At 42.2% G+C, this 13512-nt stretch overlaps 1 protein-coding gene across 2 annotated transcripts in view; it reads left to right on the top strand.

The window, feature by feature from the left end:
• Nucleotides 1–12919, top strand: part of LOC127378683 (rho GTPase-activating protein 6) — an 81830-nt gene extending 68911 nt beyond the window's left edge. For both annotated transcript variants that reach the window (XM_051427816.1, XM_051427818.1), the window contains exons 5-14: nucleotides 181–309; nucleotides 415–610; nucleotides 748–803; nucleotides 3034–3184; nucleotides 3295–3443; nucleotides 6578–6757; nucleotides 8414–8505; nucleotides 8621–8874; nucleotides 9023–9106; nucleotides 9742–12919. In XM_051427816.1, coding sequence (XP_051283776.1) covers nucleotides 181–309; nucleotides 415–610; nucleotides 748–803; nucleotides 3034–3184; nucleotides 3295–3443; nucleotides 6578–6757; nucleotides 8414–8505; nucleotides 8621–8874; nucleotides 9023–9106; nucleotides 9742–10334 — 1884 coding nt within the window. In that variant the 3' untranslated portion in view covers nucleotides 10335–12919. The remainder of the gene's footprint in view (nucleotides 1–180; nucleotides 310–414; nucleotides 611–747; nucleotides 804–3033; nucleotides 3185–3294; nucleotides 3444–6577; nucleotides 6758–8413; nucleotides 8506–8620; nucleotides 8875–9022; nucleotides 9107–9741) is intronic.
• The last annotated feature ends 593 nt before the right edge of the window (nucleotides 12920–13512 follow it).

Here is a 13512-nt window from a genome sequence, read left to right as displayed (position 1 = left end):
AGTCCATTCTCAGTGTGCACTGGTGGCTTCAAGTTTCTAAATCACACTTGTATAAGTTACATAGAACATACATTACATACATTCTGCACAAACATCATTCTGCACAGTGAAGAGAAACAGATTTTTGAGTGGAGGGGAACTTAGAACTGCCAGATCTAACCTTCATCATCTATTCTGTAGTTTGCCACCAAGCGGCCGTCCAATAAGGAGTTATCTAGCAGTAACTCCTCTTTGAGTTCGACATCGGAGACAGCCAATGAGTCAACGTCACCCAACACGCCGGAGGCCGCCCCACGAGCACGCAGGAGGGTGAGACAAAATGATATAATTGATCCCAGTCCAGTCCATACAGCCCAGGTGTTTGTGTTTTACTCAGTTGAATCTGTATGAGTGATATGCATGATTAACCTCCAGGGAGGCATGTCAGTGGACTCGATCACGGACCTGGACGATAACCAGTCCCGCCTGCTCGAGGCTCTGCAGCTCTCTCTGCCGGCCGAGACGCCGAGCAAAAAGGAGAAGCACCGGGACAAGAGGCTGAGCCTCAACCCCATCTACCGTCAGGTGCCCCGGGTGGTCGACAGCTGCTGTCAGCACATCGAGAAATACGGTGAGCAGCTTCTTCGCCACTGTAGCCAACATATACGCTCACCCAGTCTGTCAGTTGTCCTCTCTTACGACAATGACAGGTGCTGGAGACAGCTCTTTAAATACTTAGTCATTGAGTTTTTTTCGTTTTCCACTCAGGCTTGCAGACTGTGGGGATTTTCAGAGTGGGAAGTTCCAAGAAGAGGGTCCGACAGGTGAGTGCTCTTGAGCATTCCCTCATTTGGTGTTTTAATGGTGGCGATTTGCTCTGTATTGGAAGCATGATTTCACTACGTGTCATTTGTGCGCACAGATAAGGCACACAGCACCGTGGCACGTTTCCTAACAACAAATCAAAGCCTGATTTTGCAGAAAGTGAAATGGCATTTTTTTGTGCGAAAATGCTATTCACACATTCTTTTCCAACTGTAGCAACAAACAAAACCTCCTGTCTTAGAATAGACTGTGGTAGCCAACACCAAAATGTTGTTGTCCGTGGTGCCAAAGCTCCCTCTGTTGCATTGTATTAATGTAAACAGTCCCTTAATTCAAGAGGCTAACACACATGTACAAAGACATCCCTCTTGAATATAAATACATACGAAGTGATCCAATGCTGTATTTTTCATTCAAGCACATATATTCTTCCCAGCTCAATACACAACATACGGCATTAAGTTATTCTCCTTACTCCCACACCTTTCATAATCTGTTACCTTAGTGAATACACGGCAAAATAATACGTAAATCATAGGTCAATCAGTGTGGGCAGCTTGATTTTTACATTATCTTTTCTGTTGCATGTTTTTATAACACCACTTGTAGCAGTTACAGGGAACTGAAGACACTTATTGGTTGAGGTAGGGGAGGATATTTATTCATTATCAGCCACAAGCGCATTTCTTTGACCTTCAGGTAGATGTCCTAGTGGATGCGGGCGGCCTCGAATGGATAAAGTTATAAGAAATTATTACATTTCAATGAAATATAAGACCTTCAGGTAAAAAAAAGAGCACAGCATACCACAGCTCACAACCACATACCCAGTGAGTGAGGCCATCTTTTGTAGGAACTGAACAGAACATGAGATGAGATGCATTAGCACAGATTCACTTCCTCAGGTGGCCACGATTCTTTGATCACACCCTACGTTCACTTTTTAGTAAATAATCAGAGCAATGTGTTGCAAGGTTAGGAAAAAAAGAAAACCTCCTGAGCCATAGTACTCAATCAGTCTGTGTGCCAAAGGATATTTCTTTCCCCAAGAAAAACCTACAGATACCAAATATATATATTGAAATACGTCTAAATTGTGCCTATTTTGGGTCCTGGAGCCCTCTTTAACAGCTAAAAAAAGATACTTAACATTGTTCAACTTGATTTTTTTTGAGAATTGATAAATAACATGATTTTAAAGAGATGACATCTTTCAGAAATCTTTTGCCTGATGTTTCAAACACTCAAGCTGGTGTCATGGTTACAACTATGATGCATAAAATCAATTAAAGATACTTAAGGACGAAAGGAGTAAGCACTGTGTGGTTTATACGGCCTACTGTAGGAAGACACTTTTTCCTTCTACCTGCTTTTTTAATTTCATTTTTATTTATTCACTAACTCAGAATCAGCATTCACAAAAGGTTATTCCAGTTGTGAAAGGCAGTGCTGTGTTTGCCTTTGGAAAGGATTTCATGCTGTTGCTCTGGTCAGTAGAATGTGCACTATGGGACTACAATCATGAGACAATTTACTTTGACACTTGGACGGTTTATTTGAATTGATATGGCAAAGAGGTTAAATCATTTCTATTGGTTTCACTGTGTAATAAATTCCTTGAATCTGATCACTCTGTTCCCTTTGATAGAAATTACTTGGTAAAAATGAACTTTCTTTTAACCATTTACTCCATTTATACTATGATAATAGTAATGTGTTAATTGTGGTTAGATGGACCACTCTACCCCCGCGTATGTTTACAACACCTCCTCTTTATTATCAACTCACTAAATTAAATGGTTTGTATTCACACGTCTGTATACTATGTACGACAAGTGTAAATATCCATTTTACATTCTCTGCTGGTCTGTGTTGATACAATCCAATGTCAACATTTAGGCATTTGCCACCATTTGTAATGTGGCAGCTGGTATATAAGCGAACATGCTGTGCTGTTGACCCCTGTATATCCATCATCATGGCCAACAATAGACTTTCTAATTCCCTGGAAGTCATCCAAAGGTTAGATCATAGAGATGCATACTGGTAAAACTAGTTTGAACGCAGAGTCTACCAGGTCACTTGGAGGACCAACGGGAAGTGAGTGTGTGTGGGTGTGAGCGCTACCTAGAATATAATATCCATTGTTATGTGCGGAGGATGTTTCTGAATCCCCCTCTTCCTCTCTTTCTCCTCTGTCCTCTCTTTTCTTTTTGTCCCCCCCTTCAGCTACGCGAGGAGTTCGATCGTGGCGTCGACGTCCAGCTTGATGAGGAGCACAGCATTCACGATGTGGCCGCTCTGCTGAAGGAGTTCCTCAGGGACATGCCCGACCCTCTTCTAACCAAGGAGCTCTACACGGCCTTCATCAACACCACATGTGAGCCTCGTCTTCCCTTTTTCCCCTTCTTTGCCTTGACCTTGATCCTCCTTCCTTCTCCTTTCCCCATTTCTTCTTTTTCACCCAGTCCATCCTATCGTTTGTTGCAGTGTTGGATACAGATGAGCAGCACAATGTCACTCAGCTACTGGTCTACCTGCTCCCAGCATGCAACAGCGATACTCTCCACCGCCTGCTGGAGTTTCTGTCCACCGTGACCGACCACGCCCACGACCGGCAGGACAAAGACGGGCAGGAGGTGAGCGCCGGTTTAAATGCAGTAGCAAAACAAATAAAAACATGAGGATAAAGATCGTGTCCAGAATATCAAATGTAGTCGTGGTCAAACATGTGCAAACAGCTTACGGGCAGCTCACTGGCATTTAGCTTGCCTTGTGTTTCCACCTCATTGGGAGGAAATTACCAAAGAAGTGATAGGAATCAGTGTGTGTGGTTGGTATGTGCACACATTTCTCTGTGCCCGTCAGGCCTGAAACAGCACGAGCCGTCTGTTTACAGGTCTTGTTACTACTGCATGTGTGAAAAAAGTTGTATAAAGCGTTTAGTGGCTCCAGGGGGAGCTGTGTGAAATCTGATAAATTTCCCCAAATGATGTCACTCGAGGCAGCGACGACTGGGGTTGAAGTCCATAAGTGAGAATGAAAGGGTGTGAAGTTAGAGGGGGAGTGAGCTTCTACCATGACACTCCCAAATCTTTTTTTGAAACTGTCCATCGTGAGTCTGACAGTGTTCTAGGACAGAGATGCTCAAACTTTTTCCCTCGAGGGCCAAAAACTGAAACTTAACGGTGACCAAAAGTCAACACCTATTGTATTATTGAGATGCAAACTGGTACTAGTATCCCAAGTTCCCTCACTTGACTGACTACCTTGCTCAGATTAGGAAAAAACGATTTAGAATTCAGGGGTTGTACATATTTAAAGAGCATTTTACCTCACAAAAATTAAACGGCTTATAAAGCAGCTTGCTATAGAAACATGACAAATCAAATCTTAAGGCGGGCCAGCCGTGGCCCAGGGGCCCCACTTTGGGCAGACCTGTTCTAGGAGCTATGCTATGCTAAATCATACTCAAATTGATAATTCAGAAAATACAATAAGATCCCTAAATGTTACTACTGACTACCACATATAACTATTTATTACTTTCTAGAAGTGCATTTGTTTAAACCTCTAATAACAAATGATTTTGTATAATAATAATTATACTTATTAAATTATTAAACCATCTACAATTGTATCTCTCTTCAGTTAGGTGTCATACTCAATGTGCTTTATTCGGTCTACAGAAGATACCAGCACAGGCTGAAGTAGAAACTGTTCTGTTCTTGCGATAGCAGACATGAGGGGAGTAGAGGTCAGGATACAGGAAGTGACATCATGATCGGGGATCTGCATGGTTTAAATGATATTTCATTCTTTCCCAGTCCCACACCCACTTTATCCTTTAATTCGGAGTGTGTGTGTGTGTCAGTGGAGAAAGTTTGTTTTCGTGTCTTTGCATGTGTGTAATCTCACCATGTTGTGCAAAGGAGTGTGTGTGTTGATCAAGTGCGTATGTGTGAGAGAGAAGCAGGGTGTGTTTTGGCAAGTTTGTGCGCAGATGGAAGTGTGTTTTGTTGTCCCTGTGTGTACACATGAGAATGGACCCCTACTCTGATGTGTGTGTGTGTGTGTGTGTGTATGTATGTGTGTGTGTTTTTTCCCTTCACGACTCCATGGCTCCAGTATCTGTATCTGAGATCGTGACAGGAAGTCGGAGCGTTTCACACTCAGCCTAGAGCAACACATCAATTTTTTGGTCCACTTATGGCTCCCATCTCTCTTTTGGGACCGGGAGTGGAAAGCCAGGAAACTAGGGATGGAGGCAGAAAAATGAATTTGTACTAAAAATAAAAAGCTGACCGAGCTTTGAAGGGCTTATAACTTTGGATGCTAATTGTGTCACAGGATGTACATCATCCCATCATACCCAACCCTAGCAGAAACAGATTCAGCTGTCATACACTCCCAACGCCTTCAGTGTTAACAAACCCCATGTGCCCAAGTGACAAAAATAGTGAGGGATGAGATACAGAATGTTGGAGGTGGAGTTGAGACAATCTACATAAAAGGATGGATGGAGGATGGAGATGGGAACTGGAGGAGAAAAGGGGAGAGGAAATGTCTTCAAGGACCGTGTCATTTCAGCAAAACACTGTGATGTAATTTCTGCAGTGTACATTTTTTGGGTTTCTTTGACAATATTCTCCTAATAAGGGGGGAAAACGGTTCCTGATATCTCCAACAATGCAGAATGCGTGTGCAGAGGTGAAGAGCAAACTTACAGTTTTTTGGTACAAATTATTTTACTAGATCCTACTTTGCTATTACTTCTATATGAGATATGAGGAAAACATATCATTCTGGAAACTGCTTCTAAATGAAATGCTTGGCAGAAATGACATTTTCTCTGCTCCCAATTTTTTGTATAACATCCTTCTACTGGAGCAGCCCTCTCTGTCAGCTGGCTAATACTCACTGTTGTTATCCATCATTTTTTAACCATGCTAGCAGTGGCAATGTTGATCTGTCTTTGACACTTTGGCTCAGACTGAAATATCTCAACTGCCATGAAATTTTGTATAGAGTTTCATGGCCTATACCAGATGAACCCGAGTGATTTCGGTGATCCCTGCAGGGTGTCCGTGGGGGTCTTTAAAATTGAATAATATGAATAGGCCTTTAAATGTCTTAAATATGATTCAGACAAATTGTTGGTTTAATGAAGTTAACTTGCTTTTTCAAGTGTTTTAGGAAAAAATGTGTATTGATATTGCAGTAACAAGTATAAAACAAAACCAGCATGGAACCAATACCAATTTTCCAGTTTTTATGGACATAAAATATGTATTAAATTGCATTCATAGTTCATTTAACCAGTCAAAACCTGCTCTAACTTTTCATCTAGCACCACAAACAGGACAAAAGTGAAATATCTCAACATCTACTCAATGTATTGGAACTAAGTTATGTAAAGACTTTCATGGTTCCCAGAGGAGGTGTCCTAATCTCTTAAAGGGTCCTCTGACTTTTTCTCTAGGGCCACTATGAGGTTGACATTTGACATTTCAACAACTATTTGATGAATTTCCAAGACATGTATGATCCCCTCTGGAGGAATTGTAATAATTTTGACAAACCCCTTACTAAGTCAAAATTTTAATTTTGTCCAATACCTGCAAAACTAATGACCATCCAGTGCATCCAGATGTAATTGTCACATTTAAATACTTTTTTTCCTGTGGTTTTTAATTTGGTTGGGAAAACACATTTTCTTTGTATAAATATACTTTTATTTTAAATATTAATTGAGTTTCTTCTCCAAATACAGATCACAGGGAACAAGATGACATCTTTAAATCTGGCCACCATCTTTGGCCCCAACCTGCTCCACAAGCAGAAGAGCTCAGACAAGGAGTTCAGCGTCCAGAGCTCGGCCAGGGCCGAGGAGAGCACGGCCGTCATCGCCGTGCTGCAGAGGATGATCGCCAGCTACCAAACGCTCTTCATGGTCAGTCATTCAGCATGCGCTTTTCTAACTTTCATCCTCACTTCCTCCTCCGCTAAACACACACACAGTCTTACATTCACTCATGCACACTCTCCCTCTCACATTCTTGTGTAGGCTTAAAGTAAGACAATCCCTCCTGGCTTAAGAAGACAATGGTTGTGTCTTAGTTAATGAATATAGAGCTCTGAAGAGACAATAAAAAAGGAGGAAAGTGAGACAAAACAAACAGAGTGCAAGATGACAGATAGCTGAAGAGTGTTTTTGGTCTCATCATCATACAGGTCTGAATTCTTGTGAGTAGATATAACAAGAAAGTCTTGCCAATTAGCTGACAATGGCATCAAGAACTTACAACAAGATACTTGAACTTTTTCTTTCCAAAATAAAAGCAGAAAACTCAGGCATGAAATCCTTCATGAGGTGTCAGAAGAGGTCACAATTTCACACGGATCGCCGCCTCATCAGTTGCTTTTGTTCCCTCCTGTTCCCGGGATTCTCAAACAGTGCAGACAGGCAGTTCAGGTCATTTCGGGTCCGAAACCTCAAACCGTAATGTTTTGTAATCTGCCACTGCCGTTCCCCCTGAGGCTTACATTCCAGCAGTAAGCCAATGAAGACCTATTAATCGCATATAGTGAATTGGTACTGACTTGCTCAGTCTTGGTGAGTAAAAACAGATTTGTCAGCAGCTCAAGTTCTCTGAATGACATCTGAAAGTTGTTTCGTAACCTGATTATGTCTGAATCTTTACTTTCAAAGCATTATGAGGATGAGAGCCATTCGTAGGCAATGGGTTTTTGGGCAGCATTGTAATCCACGTGTTCGATGAGCATAAAATTCAGCGAATTACCTGAAGATCAGATTAAGAAGTGCACTGGAAACAAGACAGACATTCAACTGTCTCCTTGGTTCTTTCTGTTGTTCTCACACTGGGGCCCTGAACAAGCAGTAAACCACTGGTTTCTCGGTTTGAAGAGAGAAGAACAGGCTTAAAAAGTGAGAACTTTTAATGAGATCAGGAAGAAAAACATGCTGAAAGATGTTTGATTCCTGTTTTATCACATGGAACATACAGCCCCCCTCCCCCGGTCTGCCCCTCATAACAAACCAGGTGAGAAACGAGCTGAGGAGGATAAAGGCAACGAAGGCCACGGATCCTGATGACATTAGCTTAAGGCTTCTGAAGTCAATAAGTCAATAAACTGGACCGGTCAGACAACACAAAAGCACTTTGTAAGAAGGGTCAGAGCAGACTACATCTGCAGAGGTGACTCAGGTCGTTTGGAGTCCTACGGAGGACATTTTATGACTCTGTGGTGGCCATATTCTATGGAGTGGTCTGCTGGGGCAGCAGCATCTTGACGGCTGGCAGGAGGAGGCATGACAAGCTGATAAAGAAGGCCGGCTCTGTTCTTGGATGCCCCCTGTGACCCAGTGGAGGTGGTGGGAGAAGGGAGGATAATGACCAAATTATCCTCCATGATGGAGATCCCATGCAGGGCACACTGAAGGAACTGTGTATTTCCCTGATGTTTGTTCTTTGTACTGTCCCTTGCTGCTACACTTTCCCTGAATGTCCCCGTTGTGGGATAATAAAGGATTATTTTATTATCTTTCTTTTTATTTGAATAATTAACATAACATACTTTTTTTTAGGTGCCTCCTGATCTGCAAAATGAGGTTTTGATGAGTCTGCTGGAGACTGATCCAGATGTGGTGGACTACCTCCTGAGAAGAAAAGCATCACAGTGAGTTACATCCACGTACCCAATACGAGGCAGTCACATGCATCACATCTGCTGTATCACTCTCTGTCTGCCTCTGCCTGTTTCATCCATGTTCTTGCCTGTAATTTACCAACAGGAGTCCCGACCTGTTGCAGACAGAGGAGCCATTCACCCTGAGCGAGCGCCGCTCCTCCAGCGACTCCAACAAGGCGTCTAGCGGCGAGGTGTCCCCTTATGACAACAACTCGCCGGTCCTGAGTGAACGGAGAGGAGAACCAGGAAGCCCGGGCAGCGAGCGGCTCTGCCGTGTCCCAGAACAGTACACTCTGGTTGGGCAGGTGGCTGGCTGGAACAGAGAGCCTGGATCTGACACACTTTGGGGTACCAAAGGTGAACTGATGACTCTTAGTGACAGATTCTGTAGTTTTCTGTAGCAGATAACAGCACTTTTTCAGATTTTTTTTTACTGGGTATACAAAGAAATATTAAGAAGCAAGTCTGTTGGAGAAGAATTTGACCTCTCTTTTGCTTCTTTCAGACGCTATATCAGAGGAGCACGCTAACATTTGGGGGACGTGGCACACTACTCTGAAACCAGCACTCAAGGACCAACCTTACACAGGTAAACAGTTTTCAATCAGTCCAGGCCATCTGCAGAGTTTGTTCCCAGTGGTAAATGAGCCAGAGCAGTAAGTGCTTGCCTGCTGCTGGTTATTAACTATCAGGGAAGAGCAGAAACCTGAGGAACACTTCAAGTCAAGGACCAGCAGAGTACCTAAGCTAAAAAAAATCCCTGCAGTTTATGCGATTTTCATTGCTGATTGTCAGAGACCAGAGAAGTAATTTTTAATAGTTTAATTAGCAACTAATTTACACCTCTGATTCATGGGGAATGCATGGAACTACTTAACTTGCTGGGAGGACATAAAAATCATCAGCAGGATGCAACAGCTGCAGTAGTTTAGTGATCATGCAACTTGCAAATTCTGCAGAAAATGTATTTAATCCATGACAAATAATGCTAAGGAGGTTGATCTTAAATGTTTATAAATGTACATATTTGCATGAACAAAAAGGAGCAATTAATTATGTTTTTATTTTTTTATTAAAGATGCAAAAAAACCCTGCAAAAAATGTCTGTCAATGAAAGATGTTGGAGTGTTTCTGTGTACATTTACCTACTTGTGATGTGTGTATCCCTTGTTATTCATTAAATTATAATTAATTCGACTGATGTAGTTGATGTTCTGTTTCTAGGTTCCCACGGCAACATGTCAGAGGGAAGCTCCCGCAGCTCACAGGAAGGTCTCGACGGACTCCATGGCGATGGCAAGCAGCCAGCAACGCTACAACGGACTCTGACAGCGCCTGGCATCACCGAGTGCCGACCCCATCCGCCTGTCACCAGGGTTTGCACCAGCCCTCACGTGGAGGCGAGGCCACCGCGCCTGCAGCTCAGCATTAACCCCTCTGTGACGTCACACCTCAACAGCACGCAAGGCCTCCATCGAGGAAGCGGACACGGACCTAGCCCGACCTCCAGACCTCAAGGCGGGGTGAACACTATCGACGGTGGCCCTGCTATGCTCAACGACGGCCACTGCCCTCCCCCTTATAACGCCCATCATCGACTGGCTAGTTCCCAAAGTTCACCTCAGCTGGCAACGGCTCAGCGCCCCCCCCTGCAGCACGGGAGGCTGAGTGCGGCGCAGAGTAACTCGGCCTCAACGACCGAGGGCCAAATGGTGCCACAAAGCCCAGAGTGGCAGGACTGGCAGAGGGACCGGTGGCAGATCTGGCAGCTGCTGTCCTCGGACAATGCTGACGCGCTGCCGGAGACTCTGGTGTGATCTCAGACCACGAACTCCAGCTCAATCTCCGTAGAGATTCTGCTCTGCTAGCCTACCAATGGCATGATCCAACCCCTCCAATGACAATCACTCCTGTCCCCTACCTTCATTTCCCCAATGTGTCATGTTTCCTCCCAGCCTGCCTTTCATCCATGGATTCCCTTCCCATGAACCTTCTGTGCTTCTCCTGCATCATAGCGCCATGGCGTTGTTGTTTACGTGCGCAGCTGCTGCCTTATACAGACTTTTACATCCAAGAGCCACTAGTATTTCTTGTTTTTAGTATGGATGTTAAAAAGTTGCTTCTGGTTTCTAGCCCATGTTTTGTCCATTAAGAATTACCTCAAAAAAACGATCCTTTCACAACTCTTCATAACGTTACCATGACTATATTTTCTATTCAGAGTGAGTTCAGTCTTCATATCTCAATGGAGAACAGTAGGAAAACACTTTTCTTTAGTTTCTTATATTTTCATTTCATAATTTTTCTAATTTTTTTCAAACTTTGTCAGCATACAGACACTAAGATGTTCGTATTAGTAATTGCTGCTAAATGTAGAATGTTTTGTGTGCGTACTAGTAATGTAGTTCACCCGCATCTGACTAAAAAAGATCAAATGATGAATTACCTTTCAATGTCAAATTATGTTTGGCTGTATATATACAAACTGTTGACAAATATTCACGAACAAATATATATGTAAATTGACATAAGTATATAATTTGCTAAAAGTAAGTCAGCCCTTTAACTGGCAGTCTAAATGTTGGTGTTTGTCAGGCTGCTGTTTTTTGTCTCTAATATTGAATGTAAAATACTTCACTTATGGCAAAAAAAGCTTAGACCTAATTATAAAGCACTCGGCTGTAAGTTTGCTTATTTGTGCTCTTGCCGCCTGCTGCACTGCAGGACCAATGTGCCAAAGTATCTTTTTTTTTACTACAGGATATTTATCATACAGTTGTGTTCATTTCATCCAGTTGTTTGTTTCTGAAAAAGACTCAAGAGCTTGTGACATTGGCCGGAATTCCAGCAGTTTTCAGTGTAGGACTAAGGAAGCTCGTTGTTGACATGATTTTATCGTCAGGATCATATTTCCAACTATCCATGAAATGACTAAATCATACTTAATCAAACTTAAATTAAGATAAAGATTGGTAGCCCACATAATAAATGCCCAAAATGGTTTTTAATCATTTTAATTGTGTATACAAGTACGAAAATGTAACAAAAAGAAGGTATAAATGAGAGCCAGCGTTAGGATTGGATATCAGATATATGCCAAATTGTATTTTAAAATAATTCCCACCCTTGTGAAATCATATCTGCAAGGCTAGATGTGAAGAACTTAGAGGATCTGGAAAACAGTGTCACATGTGTAAATGTATCACAATTCGTTGTATAACATGTTTTCTCACATTGCGGATATTCCATATAGCAAATTCTGTCAATCTGGGCTCCTGAGATGATGATAAAAATATCTTATTTGAATGTATTATTTGAGCTAAATGTGGTTTCATCTTCATGGAACTTCATTTCCCATGTTCAAAATTCACTGTATATACTGGTATGAATTTCCACTAAAAGTATTCACTTTGCTAAGATCATAACCTGTTTCTCTACAACACAATACAGTATGATGACAATAGCAGCACATACAGATGAATGACTGAATATTCCAACTGGGTGCAGATTTATTGCCCACCTAAGAGGCTAGATTAATTTTAGGGATCATTAAATTAGCAAAACAATGAATGATTCTCATTGGTTCAACTGAGGTTCTGGAAAACAATGTTTGCTCATATATTTTCTCACTTCAAGTCCAGTGTTAATTCAGGTGGGGAATTAAGACACCCACGACCAACATTGTCCAAATCCTCTCAAATTTCACAGTCAAGTGGGTATTTGCTGGCAAATATTTCACATTTTCTCACGTTACGGTGTTATATTTGCTCTTCTGAAGCCACTTCAGCATTAATTCTGGAGACGCACTATGTATGATTTACTTGTCACATTTTCATGTGACTTTGAGAAGAGTCAGTGGAAGAGAGCCTCACAAGTGCGAGCAGTGGAAGGACTGTGGTAAGGCTTATGGTGCCATCTGTTGTCAGACCACGTGCACTGGCGTGTTGCTGCTTCCCACAGTTCACTGTTTCCATGGGATCCATCCGTGCGCCATGTGGAACCAATTAGCTTGTGATCATAAGCACCTTTTGTGAAAATGTGTAAATCTGCGTGAGGAAATAAATGTGCCATAGGTGTTGCTCTTAAAAGTTTCTCCATGCATTGCTCAAGGTTTTGTTAAATTTTTGTATTACTTTGTTTTCTGTCGAGTGTTGTAATATATAAATACAATATAACAATTTTTATTCAAGGGGGAAAATAAAAAAAAAAAAGCTGAGAGAATAATCCTAATGGTCCTAGATTTGTCTCCCCAAACTATGAAACTAAGACAAACTTAGTGTTTATTGTTGATATTTTTGGTGGGGTTTACTGGGTCCAAGTTGTAATGGAATGTCTGGTAATTGCTTTTGTACTGCGTGTCATCATCAATATGCTACAATGGAATTAAATATGATAAAGTTTACACCTGCTGTTGAAGTCAGTGCTTTGGAAAAAATGATTGACCCTGTTTGGAAAAACAGACTGTTCCTGTCTCCCCCTCCGTCTGTCTCTGTCTATGTTTGTGGGCGCGGCACTCCTCCCACTCTCTCGCCCCTTTGCCGGCTGCTCTCTCTCTCTCTCTCTCTCTCGGTGGGCCTGATTACCTGCTCACCTGTTTTTTTTCTTCTCCTCGTGTTGGCTCACATTAACATTGTCTGTCTAGGATCGTCACCAGCTATCCAGCCTCTCCTTCATCTGCCAGTCTGCCTCACCCATTCAGCTCCTGCTCAGCCTAGTTCTTCGTTGTGCCAGCTACTAAGCAGTGGAAACAGCTAGTCCTAAGATTTTATTTTGTTTTTTTAAATAGCCTCCCACTAGCATATACATTTGACCTAGAACAGCTTTAAATGCAACTTTCAGTGCCTTCAAAGCCACTACACACCAATAGTTCACAGACTAATATGTTTCTCACTCTGATTTGACCTTGTCTAATGCTGCAGTCAGACCCGATTTTGATTCCCAAATGTTTCTATGCGGAACAGAGAGTGAGACATTCACTTCTTGTCAAAAAGTTCA

The sequence above is a fragment of the Dicentrarchus labrax genome, unplaced genomic scaffold (assembly GCF_905237075.1).
Source record: "Dicentrarchus labrax unplaced genomic scaffold, dlabrax2021, whole genome shotgun sequence".
Classification (NCBI taxonomy): Eukaryota; Metazoa; Chordata; class Actinopteri; family Moronidae; genus Dicentrarchus; species Dicentrarchus labrax.
Note: the sequence above shows the minus strand (reverse complement) of the source record. Positions and strands in the feature narration are given on the sequence as shown.